At 37.8% G+C, this 13,106-nt stretch overlaps 1 protein-coding gene across 8 annotated transcripts in view; it reads left to right on the top strand.

Moving 5' to 3' along the window:
- TTC7B (tetratricopeptide repeat domain 7B) overlaps positions 1-13,106 on the top strand; it is a 141,264-nt gene that overhangs the window by 49,944 nt on the left and 78,214 nt on the right. For all 8 annotated transcript variants that reach the window (XR_007509620.1, XR_007509619.1, XR_007509618.1 and 5 more), the window contains 3 exons: positions 692-864; positions 5,436-5,499; positions 10,686-10,823. Coding sequence is in view for 5 of the 8 variants with exons in the window: in XM_049828873.1 (XP_049684830.1) it covers positions 692-864; positions 5,436-5,499; positions 10,686-10,823 (375 nt within the window). In the remaining 3 variants the exon portion in view is untranslated. The remainder of the gene's footprint in view (positions 1-691; positions 865-5,435; positions 5,500-10,685; positions 10,824-13,106) is intronic.

Raw genomic sequence — 13,106 nt, 5'->3', positions numbered from 1 at the left:
CTGCACCCCACCCCCTTTCCTCAGGTTCAACTTCAGTCCTTCATTCTTGAGTCTTCGACCTCCTCTCCCTACCCTCGCACTCGCTGAGTGATGCATGGAGGGTGGAGGGTTGTAGTGAGTCCATAACAGTTCCTCTCTGCTGCTCCTTACTCCTCATGCTTTTGCCCCGTTCCAGTGTGGGATCCCTCCCATGGGCTGCAGTTCTTTGAGGGAGTATCAACGTGCTCCACCATGGTCCTCTCAGCAGGCTGCAGTGTGGACATCTGCCCTGCTGTGGTCCTCTGCATGGACCATAGAGAAGTATCTGCTCCACTGTGGTCTCTCCCACAGAAACATCTGCTCCAGGCCTGGAGAGGCAGTAGAGGTTACTGAGCACAAAGTATCTGAATGTGCTCCTGGATGTGCTCCACTCTTAGGAGCAACAGTTGGTGTTGTTGATACTTCAGAACTATCTGGATTTAACTGATAAAATTGAAAAATTGTTCATTATTGCCATTTTTTTAATTTGTGTTTAGAGAATTGAACTGGGTACTTGTACCTTTCAAACAGCAGTATGCTTGGTTTTTTGGATGTTTTAAAATAACAGAAAATATAGTCTATGTGATTAGTCTTCATTAAAAATTATCCAAACATTTTTGAAGATTTTGTGCTCAGCATTTCTAAGGAAAATATTTATCTTTCACTTTTACAGACGATAGCAAGACAACTGGCTGAAATTTTGTTACGAGGCATGTGTGAACAGAGTTATTGGAATCCACTGGAAGATCCTCCTCACCAATCACCCCTAGATGATCCACTTCGAAAAGGTTCAAATACTAAGAATTACGCGCTCAGTAGAAGACCGCGGGTGTACACTGGAGAAAAGTATGGCTGAGTTTATAACTCTCTTCTTTCTATAATTGTAATTGTTACCCGGTGCACTGGGTAATTTAATTTATATTTTTGAAAATGTAGAAGGAATTCGGCAGTGTGAATGAGAGTGTTTCCCATGCTGTGTGTGTGTGTATATATATATATATTCCCTGAAGAGAACTAGGGAAGCAACATGCTTCTCCAAGCAGAAGTTTGCACTGTATGCACGAGACCTTTTGTTCTCAATTCTCAATATCTTTTTCTTTTTCTTTATACTGGGGTATGTGGTAGAGTCAATATCTCTTCTTATACCTGGGATAGAAAAGAAAACACAAACTGTGTGGCAAGTCTGAGATTGCACATTTTAAAAGTTGTGGGCTGTTTCTAGACCTCTGTTCTGCTTTATCATAGAAAGGAAAGAGTTAGCAATATGGAGATTCAAATTCATCCCTGAAACATCACCAAAACATATCTAGCAATTTATCTAGCAGTTTCAAAGGTAGTTTATTTCCCAAGGCAGCTACCTTTTAATCTTCTTTGGTTAGTTTTGGCATATACAATGGTTAATTCTAGAGTAGCTTTGGGGTGTGTCGCTTCCTTCTTGAAAATGTGTGGCTTTTTTCAGAACCGATCACTATTAGTATTAGTATTAATATTTATTAGTATTAAACGTGGGTAGCCATTTCCTTGAATTTGAACTTTTTTAAAAAAAGTTAATAGCTTGTTGTTTATTTGTATCTGATCAAATGAAACATGGTTTCTAAGATAAAGTTGTTTTCCTTAGACACACTCTGACAGTGCCTAAAATATATAATGACAAAATTTTGCACTTTATTCCAGTCCTTGTGGGTAGCTTGCTGCCTGAAAGTAACATGCTTGTGTCAAAGCATATTGTTGAAATCTTAACCACTTGGCTGCATCTTTTTAAATTTATTTTTTATGCTAGTGACACTAAGTTTGATCTGGTGAAACTTTGTTGCATGCTTGTTTTACATAATCTGCAACCTTTGCACTGCTCTACTTGTATTCTAAATGCAAGTCCTTATGGGATCTTGTATTTTGTATACTTATATATATTTAATATACTCAACAACTATTGCTTGCTTGTTTTGATACATGCTGGAAAGCACTGTGAGCCAGAGAACTGAGAAATAGATTGTCACAGCGGAGATAATGATCTAGCCGAGATTGTGATTTACTGTAGTAAAGTAGTAGTTTGCTGTAGTGCTAAGTAATGCAGATGAAGAAGATTGAAATTTCATTTAAACTTAAGAAAAAAATTTTACAGAAGAGGTTTTAGAGTCTGGAGAAATCACTGGAGATATTAAAAATCCAACTGGATGTAGTCCTGGGCAACCTGATAGTTGACCCTGCTTTGAGTGGAGGGGCTGTACTTAGACGATCCTCAGGCACCCCCTCCAACCTCAACTATTCTGTGATTCTGTGAAATCGTTGTGATCTGGGAATCTCTTTTTGAGGAGACTGTTGTCTGTTCCATATGAAATTGTTGACCCTTTTTTTCCAAATAATTTTTTTCTTTTTAATATTGTTGTATAGCTGGATTAAAACCAAGGCGTTGTGAGTTTTTTAATTTCAGTGTTGTCTGATTATGTCTAGGGTGTGAAGTCATTAAAAAGCAGTCTTTTGAGCTTTAGGAAAAGATGCAGGCATAGACTTGAACATTCAATTTGCCAAAACAACTACTGTGTTTCTCTGCAAGTACACTATTAACAAAATGTACATGCAGGCAACCTTTTTGGTAAAAAGGAAATACCAGGTTTGCGGATATACATTGATCCCTGCACTTCAAAATATGCATTTATTGCCCAAACACAAGAAAGTCTCTGTTACGCAGAGTCACCAATTTTCTCAGTCAAACTATTTGGTTTCACACAGCAAATCCTAAAGAACAGTCTATTCCTCTCTTGCATATATATGCCTTTTTAGTTAATATGAAAGCTTTTTTCCATAATGTGACCTTGTTATGTGCAAAAGAATCTGCTTCTGTGGTAGATTGCTTATAGAAGTAGTCCTACCTTAAGTTCTGAAGAGATGTTTTGGTTTAGTGTTCACAGTATCTTTATATTGTAATGTAAAATACTGTCATACTTCCGGCATTTGAGTTGTTTAGCTGCATTTGTTGCAGATTTCCATTCATGAATACTTCACACAGCAGCAAGCCCACGTAATTGTGGTGTCATTATTACTAGCAAGTAGAATGGCCTTATCTTCAAAGATTTCTAGTAATTCTCCTTCCTTGATCCAGAATACTTATAGCAGGTTTCTCAGTATCGATCTTTCAAACTTATGTTCTTCATTGTCAACTCATGCTTTTGTAGAAACATGCCTCCTGGCAAAAGTGGGGCTTTGTTCAGTGTAATTTTCTTGTTCTCGAGACATGCAAGTTATGAGTTCCATGATTTCAACAGAGCATGTAATTAAGTCCTTTTCTTTTGGCAAGTCAGAGTCATTAATACCAGATCAGGTAAAACGTGTCTAGTCAAGTATCTTGTCTCCAGCAGTGATTGAAAGTAGGTACCTAAGACAATGAATAGCAAGACAGATACGTAGGAAAATTCTTCCTAGGTATTCATCTGACCACCATCTCTGAGGCTGAGATGTACTATTTTTTTTTTTAAATATCTTGCCTGATATATTAAGTAACTGCATTGTGTTCTTCTGAGGATGGTGAATGTGATTTGGTTAATACCATTTATGATTTTGTAGATCTCTGTGTTACTGCCTCCTCAGTTTTCGGTATCCTCAGTTGAAGAACTGTTTAACTTCTTGGTTGGCCTTTGGTTAGTAGCCATTTCATGCTTCCAGTTGCCTGTTTTGCTCTGCCCTGTTGCCTTGGAATTACTTACTCATATGCCTGCAACTGTCAGGAGACACAGAAGGTGTCTGAGTTCAGTCAACTAAACTGAGCTTTTTGCATACACACTTCAAAGAATTTTCCCAGTAATTTCTGCATGAAGAGGATCTTCACTGTTTGAGACAAACATCAACTTATTTACCAAAATATATTCAAAGCTGTAGGAGAAGATAATGTTTGCTTTCATTTTGATAAGTGACTTTTTAGTAGTCCTCTTTGGAGCAACTTCACTTTGTTCTCCGAGAAAGTAATTTCTCTAGCAACTTTCCAGTCATTCTGCTTTCTGCAAACCATTGCCAGTTGGTCAGGTTAAATCTACTTCCAGGTTGCTAAATTCTGCATTGAAGACTGGATAGGTAAATGGGGAGCTCTCTGACGCTTTCTTTTCACTCCTCATTCCCTTCTCGGGGTGTTTCTTATTCATGAGTAACTGTGTTTTGAAATTTCTTTGTTATGTAAAAATAAAAGTGTCTTCTGAGATTAAGAACACTCTTCAAAATCTGGTAAGCAACTTGCATTGATTAAAAAATAAAAATCCAACAACAAAACAACTTCCCTGGGGTCTTAGCTGCTGTGTATTACCACAATACCCTCACAATGTTGCTCTCCAAACTGCCTGGAGTTCAGGTGTGTTTTAGTTTCCATTTCCTTTCAGGCTTTTAATTACTGCTCAAATTTGTAGTGCATTTAAAAAAACCCCAAAGATGTTTTAATATCAGACAAGTTTGGTTTCCTGTATGCAATTTATTGTAGTTTAAGCACCCTTGGGACAATAGGAATTGCTTATTAACAACAAGAAATTATTTTCTACACTTAAACAGTTAATTGTGGAACTATTGGTCTGAATTAACAGGAAATAGTACTTGTGGTAATCCAGAAACAGTTATTTAGAGAAAGAAATCTGAAGAGTTAAAACATAGTCACTGGTTGGGGTATTTTTTGTGTGTGTGTGTGAGAGAGAGAAAGAATGAATGAATGAATTCCTACCAGTCATGTACCCAGTGCAGATTACTGTTGTCTGTCCACCAGCATAGAAAAATACTCAGAAAGCATCCAGTGTTCAGAGAAAGCAGGAAAGATTGCCAACTAGTCCTATGCAAACCTTCAGTATTAAGTCATAAGGAAATGTACTTCATTAAAACCAAACTATTTTAACTGCTTGGAAGTAACAGCGGTTATGGCAAGCAGGCAGAGATTGCCATGGCTTTGTTAAAAATCCTTCCAGCTATTGATTGCATCAGGAAAACAATTCTCAAGCATATCTGATGAAAGACTAATAGAATTATTTATTCACATATTGCCTAAAATACAAAAGTTATCTTGTTCTTGTGAGAGAGTTTCTTGTTGCCAACCTTTGAATCAGTGATGGTGATGTAGATTCAGCTCAGATCGATTAGGTGCCAGAGGCTAGTAAAACTATGGGTACAGTTTTTATGGTTGTCAAATTATGTGCAATTTTCGGATATTTGAATGTGTTCAACTCTGACAGCTGTGGTGGTTTTGTTCTCTTACTGTGTTTGGCCAACTTTCCTGAAATGCAAATTTAGAGCATTGCAAAGAAATGCATTTTAACCAATTGTTTTTTCTATGCAAATTACTCTCTGTTCTGGAACTTTTCCAGTTTTTACAGTACTCTTACTATATTTGTGTAAGCTACTCCTAAACATAATGTGTTCTGCTTAAATAATTAAATTCTCGTTTTGAACAGCATCTTTTGTCCTCAAGAAAATACAGAAGAAGCCTTACTGTTGCTGCTTATTAGTGAATCTATGGTAGGTAAAATAGAGCAAATGTGTGTATGCTGTAAGTGTGTGCGTTTGCCTTGGTTTTTTTAAAATGAAAATAGAACTTTTTTTGTCATGCCTTACTTTGACTTGTGTTTCATTTTCTGTTAGGAGAGCAGGCAGTTACTTCTGAAATGCAAGCTTCTGTTCCTCTGAGCCAGCAAGATGAGGTCTGCAAGTGTTATGAGTAGGAGTTTTTCTCCTTTAGAGTGGCTGAACCTAGCTTCCTTCTAACCATAGGCAGGTGAACACAAAGCCAGGTCTTTCATTTGGCACCACTTATCAGTATGAACCAGTGTTACACCAGCTTGTTGCCATTCAGACAGACTCAAAATGTAAGTTCTGTTTGTTGTAAAAACCAAATCAAAGACTACTAGATGAGCATAATAAACATAGCCAAAAAGTATTTTCAATTGTGAATTAAACCTCAAATATAATTGAAAATTGTAAATTATTTTTAATGATACTGGCATTCAGCCTTTGCTACTGGATATTATTTTTCTTTTTTTTTTTTTTTTTTAGTGTCCTCATTTCATCAATAGGTGATTCTTTTCAATGGCCTACTTGTGCCTTTTGTCAGCCTTTCATATTTTCCTCTAGTATGATATTACTAGTCATCTATCAAGTGCCGCATACTGACATTCTCATACCAGGTCAGTTATATGTTCTCAGATGGCAGAAATGAAAAGCTGAAGCTGGAATTTTGCTGGTTTTCTAACTGGAGGGGTGGAACCTCTAGAATCTGAGGCATCATATAGTAGTCCGTCTCACCGCACATCAATGAGACTTAGTCTCTTAAGTTCTATAGGTGATTCAAATGCTTTCATGCTCTGGCATAATTTCTGTTTTGATACAGTTAAATAGAATCAGAATGTTTTAGGGAACATTGTCCTATTTGAACTATTTTCAAGTGGCAAATACTTACATTGTAGGGTGGACTACTTTCCTTATTCCTAGTGATCTGCCTTGCAATGTTCATGACAGAATCTGTCACCAGAAAATTAGACTGAGGAAACGTTTCCATATATCATGTTGGTTTTGCTGCAGTACATACTTACCACTGAAAGGGACCGCCTGTGCCTGTGTAAGGTGCCTGAGCAGCTCATGGAGAGAGACACAATTCTGATGTGAACTGTGGTCATGGTGTGAAGTGGAAGCAGTCTCAGTTCTGCAGGATCTGACTACTGATTACTGTATTTGCATGTGTACTTCCTTGCATATCAGTGTTAAGAAGCCAAAAAACAAAAGTACTGCCCTGTTAAGTCTTGTTTCAGGTTACTTACAGCTTTTCCTTTGTGAATTAGGTCTGCCTAATTACATGAAATGCTTGTCACTGTAGAGCATATACCTTTAGCAGGCTTTCACTGTTTTTTTTTCTTTACAAGTAATTATTGCAGGTTATCTGAGGCAAAAGAGTGTATTTCGGGGGAGTATAAAATCTTTCACGATTGACTTACTTTGGCTAAGTCATTTGTTCAAATTAGTTTTGGAGGAGGGAAAGGGGAAGATTGAGCATAAAAATATACATCACTACAAACTTTTCTTTCTGAGAGTTGAGAGCTGTTACTTCAGCTTCAGTGCATGCTAACTTTCTATCTGTAGTAGTTATGAAGTAGTATGTGATTTACAATTTTGAAACCAGAACAGTTACAGAAGATTGAGTAATCATTGCTGTTTTGAGATGGTGTTGTTTTATTAAAGTAGTATGATCCTTTCCTTGCATTGTCTATGAATTAGTAAAAACACAGATAAGGTGTCAAGACTTCTGTCCTCAAGAACTTAGTCAAGTAAATATTGAAAAATAGAATGAGGATCTGACATATAAGTAGCATTTTGTGTAAGTAAAAGTAATCAAATCACTGTGTATATACAAGCCCTAAATTGTACTGCTAGTTTCAGGGAAGTGCTGCACTCTAACATCATAACTTCTTATTTGTATTAGATCTAGTGCAACCTATATCCAGAAAATTGAATGTTGCTAGTGGATTACAAATGCTACTTTTGTGTCACCTTGAGTTCCCTTAATTTCTGAATTGAGAAAGGATGCTTTGAGTAAGATTTAAATTGTAACATTTATGAAAGAAATGCTTTGGGAAAGATAGTTGTGTGCTTTTCAAGTGTTCTAATTCTCTTATAGGTACTTTTCAGAGTACAAAATGTCTCTTTTAGCTGCATGACTGCTACTACAGTAGCCTAATCAGGAAAGTCAGCTGCAACTCTGCCATCACTCTTACTGTAAGATGTCCTTGTATTCTAGCTGTTACAGTTGTGAAGTATAGACCAGCCTTTCCTTACCTAGGCAGGAATGAGTAGAAAGATGGGATCTGAAGGACGGACATCTTCATGTTACAGTATGTGTACATGTTGCTGCATGTCAGCTAAGCTGCAGTAACAGAATGACTAAGATTGGAAGAGACTTCTGGAGGTCATTTTGTCCAATCCCCCTGCTCAAGCAGAGCCACCTGGAGCAGGCTGCATTTGTGTTCAGGTGCCTTTTGAATATCTCCAGGGACAGAGACTCCACAACCTCCCTGGGGAACCTCTGCCAGTGCTCATTCACCCTCACAGTAAAAAAAGTGTCTCCTGATGTTCCCTCTGTGTTTCAGTTTGTGCCCATTACCTCTGGTGCTGTCACTGGGCACCACTGAAAAGAGCCTGGCTCCATCTGCTTTGTACCCTTCCTTCAGGTACACATTGATAAGGTTTTCCCCCTGAGCATTATCTTCTCCAGGCTGAAGAGTCCCAGCTCTCTCAGCCTTTCCTCACAGAAGAGACGCTCCAGTCCCTTATTCATCCCAGTGGTCATTTGTTGGACTGTCTCCAGTAGCTCTATATCTCTGTTGTACTGGGGAGCCCAGAACTGGACCCAGTGCTGCAGGTGTGGCCTCACCAGTGCTGAATAGAAGGGATGGATTGCCTCCCTTGACCTCCTGGCAATGTTCCTGCTCATGCAGCCTAGGATACCACTAGCCTTCTTTCCAGCAGGGGCACATTGCTGGCTTCTGTTCAACTTGTTGTCCACCAGGACCCCCAGGTCCTTTTCTGCCAAGCTGCTTTCTAGCCTGGTGGCCCCCAGCATGTACTGGTGCCTGGGGTTGTTCTTTCCCAGGTGGAGGACTTTGCACTTCCAAGTCTTTGTTGAGGCCTTTGATGAGGTTCCTGTCAGCTCATTCGTCCAGCCTGTTGAGGTCCCTCTGGATGGCAGCACAGCCCTTTGGCATATCAAATTCCTCCTTTTAGTTCTGTATCATCAGCAAACTTGCTGAGGGTACTCTGCCCCATCATCCAGATCATTGATGAAAATTTTGAACAGGGCCAGGCCCAGTATCGATCTCTGGGGTACATTGCTAGTTGCTGACCTCCAGCTGGACTTCATTTCACTGATCACCACCTCCTCGGCTAAGCCTTATGTGTTATTCCTAGCTGATGGTAAAATGGCTGAGCATATCCTTTCTTCCACTGTGGGTGAACTAAGTTATACTGCTCGCCTTTGCCTCAGGCTCAAAGGGTAAGCGTGGCCAACTGACACGTTGCAGTTTAACTAATAGTCACTTTTACATCTGAGACTGTGGCAGTTCTGAAATACCGAGCACTTAAGTTTGTATGTACATTCTGTTTTATAACTATGCAGAAAATGATTGTTCAAATATTTAAGATATCTTTAATACTTACAAGGCATCCTCTCATATACTACTACTTTGGCATTGCCAGCCATTTGTTCACAAGAAGTGCTAGTTCATAGATTGTTCTGTACTTGCAAGGAATTGAGTCAAATAGCGATTAAATGTGAAGTTAAAAAGGAAGAAGTTCTTGAAGCTGACTAAATATTTATGCAGTGTAGAAAGCAGAAGCCAAAGATGTCTTGATCAAAAGAAAGCAAAATGTCTCTTGCGGGGTGTGTGTGCAGGAGTGTGTGTTTTCAAACCAAGCTGTGGATTATTCAGTTGATAATTCCTGAAATGTCTGTACATTTTACGCTCTATGTATCTCTTTGAAAATTTCTTTCAGTATTTAATTATTCTGATTTAAAAAATGTATTGAGTATGTTCAGAGCTTAAAATGTTACCCTTTTAAAGCAGAGAAACAATTTATTATCCCTTAATCTGTGTCACTCCTCACCTCTTAAAAAGGGGGAAATAAGCTGAAAAAGGGAGAAATAAGCTGCCCATTAAAATTTAGTGTATATAAGTAAATGTATTAAGGGGGCCGTGCCCAGTGTAAAAAAAAAAAAAAAAAAAAAAAAAAAAGAGGAGAGAGAAGGATCTTTAACTTCAGACTTTAAACTACCAGCTATACTAGCATTTGTACCAATGGGAATATTAAACATCAAGAAATCTAGAAATAGATAAGATATCAAGATAAGGTATAAGCTTGAAAGTATAGTGGGAGAAGTACTGGGTAGTTCAATACAGGTAGTCTTAGCTACTGGGAGACCTGAATTTTGTCCTTAGCTCTTTAACAAGATTTCTCTGTGAACATGGTCGATTCATTTAATGCAGTTCTAGCTCAGCTCTATTCCTTCTCGAAAGGAAAAGTTTAATTAAGGAATTAGGTTTGCAATGTGCCTTTCACAAAACAGTATTGAAAGTATAAAGCCTTATTGCAAACATGGCCTGATTCCAAACCTGTGCTCAGAACCAGGGACAATTTTTTACTTCTCACTAGTAACTCCTGAAGGTGATTGTGTGGTTATCCTGGGCTGGTTACCAATCATAAGTGAGAGGATAGTGTCATAATGTTACGAAGAGAAAAGAAATTGATTGCCTTATTTTACAAAAGCTGAAATAGAGGATTTGAAGATCCTTCTAATACGTTTTACTAGCATACAAAAAATTAAGTTAAATGTTAGAAGATGAGTATACATTATATTAAAAAAACCCTTATTTGGTTTCTAAGAACTCTTCAATTATTTTAAATACATTACCTAATTTATGTAGTTTGAATCAAGCAATTAAAATCAAGTAATTAAAAATAGATCCATATAGAAACATAAATCTTGCCACATATAAAATAGCTGATTCTTGCTGTCTATAAATTAGTAGCGGATACTGTCTCTCTGTATCACCTATATCAACTGCTGATTGTCAGTCTGAATAAAATGGTAGTTACTTGAGCAAAAATATAGGTTGGATTACAATGCTTTACTTTGTTTCTTTTTTCATGGCACGTTTCAGGCTAACCGTGATGCTGTACTGAGCAGAATACCAGAACACAAAAATGATCGTATCATCAGTTTGCAAAGTGCATCTGTAGTCTACGATTTACTTACTATAGCCTTGGGAAGAAGAGGCCAATATGAAATGCTCTCAGAGGTTTGTTGATAATAGTGAATATTCAACTGTGTCTTCACTGCTTATTTCTGTTAATCATGTTAATTGTGATAGTACTTAAGGGCTAAGCAAATATAGGACACTGTCATTCTGACTGCTGTATAAATACAGTAGGTAGTTTCCACCCCAGAAAGTTTACTGTCTAAAATTATACAAGTGACTTGAGGTGGTCAAGCATGGAAATTGTGTGAAAGGTGTGGTAAATGCTTAATGGCATAGAAATTCAGACGGTTTTTAGGCAGGGAGGCATGGTTCTGCTTAAAAGGATACATATTAAAGGGAGACAGGAGGAAGGAACGGCAAAAGATAAAAGCTGTTGTGGATATCAATGATAAATATAAATACCTAGAAAAAGGGTTTGTGATATTTTATTTCAAAAGAAAACTTTCTTTTACACCTGATAATATTTGTAGTGCTCCAAAGTCCTCATAGTTTGTAAAATGGCTTTGAAGTTAATAAAATGGAAATGTATTACTTTTTCAGGTCTGTAGGAAAGAGTGTTCTCTGTCTCAAATGTCTTGTGTTTTATTATGCAACTTAAATGTGTTTTGTTGAGTTGTGGCAACTTACTTCTTCAGGAAATTTTCATGTATCATTAACAGTTTTATATCTGAGAAGCAACTACAGCTCTCTGGGCAGAGCAGTGCTTTCTGCTGATCAAAACGGTGCTCACCCAGCAGCTGGATACTGTTGCTGACCACTGTTAATTATTGGTATCCAGAAGGAATACTTCAGCATGTGTGGTAGGAAGGCATATCGATATCCAGGGGTTGATTTGCTGACAAATGGTTTCTCTCTACCATAATAGAGGACTCTTATTAAGAAAAAAATGACACCACCACCACCCCCCTAGTTCTTTTCTGGATATGTTATGTTGATAGTCACCCTTTAACCTTCATCTCCTGTGATGTTAAGCTCTGAATTTGGGTATTCTTCTTGAAAGTACTTCATAGCTGCAAGTTATGCATACAAGTCAGTTTTAATCAGTCCAATAGAAGGTCTATCACAAAACTAAAGAGTATGAAAGGTTGTACAGGACTGTCATCCTACAACATAATCTAATCAGGAATATTTCCATTTACTTGCCACTACAGACACTATGACCATCATGGAGGTCACCTTTAGGCAATTATACCAAAGCTGCAAGAGATAACTCTCCATGTATTTTAGTCTAGAACTTTTTAAAGGATAGAAATCGACAGGTACTGTAAAAAACCAACCAACCAACCAAAAAACACCAAAAAATCCCCCCCCCCCCAAAACTGAAACACTTGAAAAGGTAACTGATTTCTTTTTTCTTTAAGCAGCTGGCAACCTTTCCTTTCTATATACTAACCTAGCAATGAGGCAGGGGTAGTATGTCCCTAGGTTCCAATTCTGATTCTTTTATTTTGTCTGTGGTGTCGTGGTGGGTTTTTTTTTGTTGTGTTTTTTTTGTCTGTTTTCAAATGTTAAACAACCATTATATTAATGGGAACATCACAGGTTCCTGGGATTCCTCCACTGTCTCCTTTGGGACACTTTGGGCAGCATTTATGTCACAATAGATGCAACTTCATGTTTGCAATTCTTCTTGCCTTTCTTAATAGAGAAGTTTTTTGGCTTCACCAGGAAAGCTATAGGTATCTCTGTTCTTTGCCATGAATCTTGAAGTCTAGGACATTACCCTGAAGGGTAGGAGGAAAGTCTTATAGTCCCCTCCCATGGAGAAGAGCATAGAGCTTGCTTCCCTCACTGCTTGTGTGATTGGTTTAGCCCCTATAGCTGACAGACAAGCACCACTGCCTGTTCCTTTTTCTTCTGTGTTTTGAGCACAGTTGAATGTTCTGATGGAAGGTGTTTTAACTTGACTTAGATCTTTGATTTCAGTGCCTTTTAGAAGCTGCTTGTGCTGGTGGTGATCTTGGTTACAGACGAAAGCAGAACCACGAGTATCTGGAGCCTCCATGTTTGACAAGCTTCTTAGTTGAGGGTTTTTAGCCATTGCCTTGGGCTTTGACACCTGAAGTCTACCTAACGCTTGTTGTAAGGTCTTTTCCTGTTCTTTTTTAATCTGGGTCTAGCATCTTTGTAGTTATATTCCTTCAAAATTGTATGTATATTCTTTTGAAATGTTCTCTTTGAAAAATAGAAAATAATTCTTACATGTTTGAAAAATGCTTTTCAATACAGAATAATTAAAATGTATTTATTATATGTCCATGAAGTATCTATTCTGAACATCAGAAAATCATCTTATGAAGACCTGGTATAATAGATGATACT

This window comes from Accipiter gentilis, chromosome 25 (genome assembly GCF_929443795.1).
Source record: "Accipiter gentilis chromosome 25, bAccGen1.1, whole genome shotgun sequence".
NCBI lineage: Eukaryota > Metazoa > Chordata > Aves > Accipitriformes > Accipitridae > Astur > Astur gentilis.
Note: the sequence above shows the minus strand (reverse complement) of the source record. Positions and strands in the feature narration are given on the sequence as shown.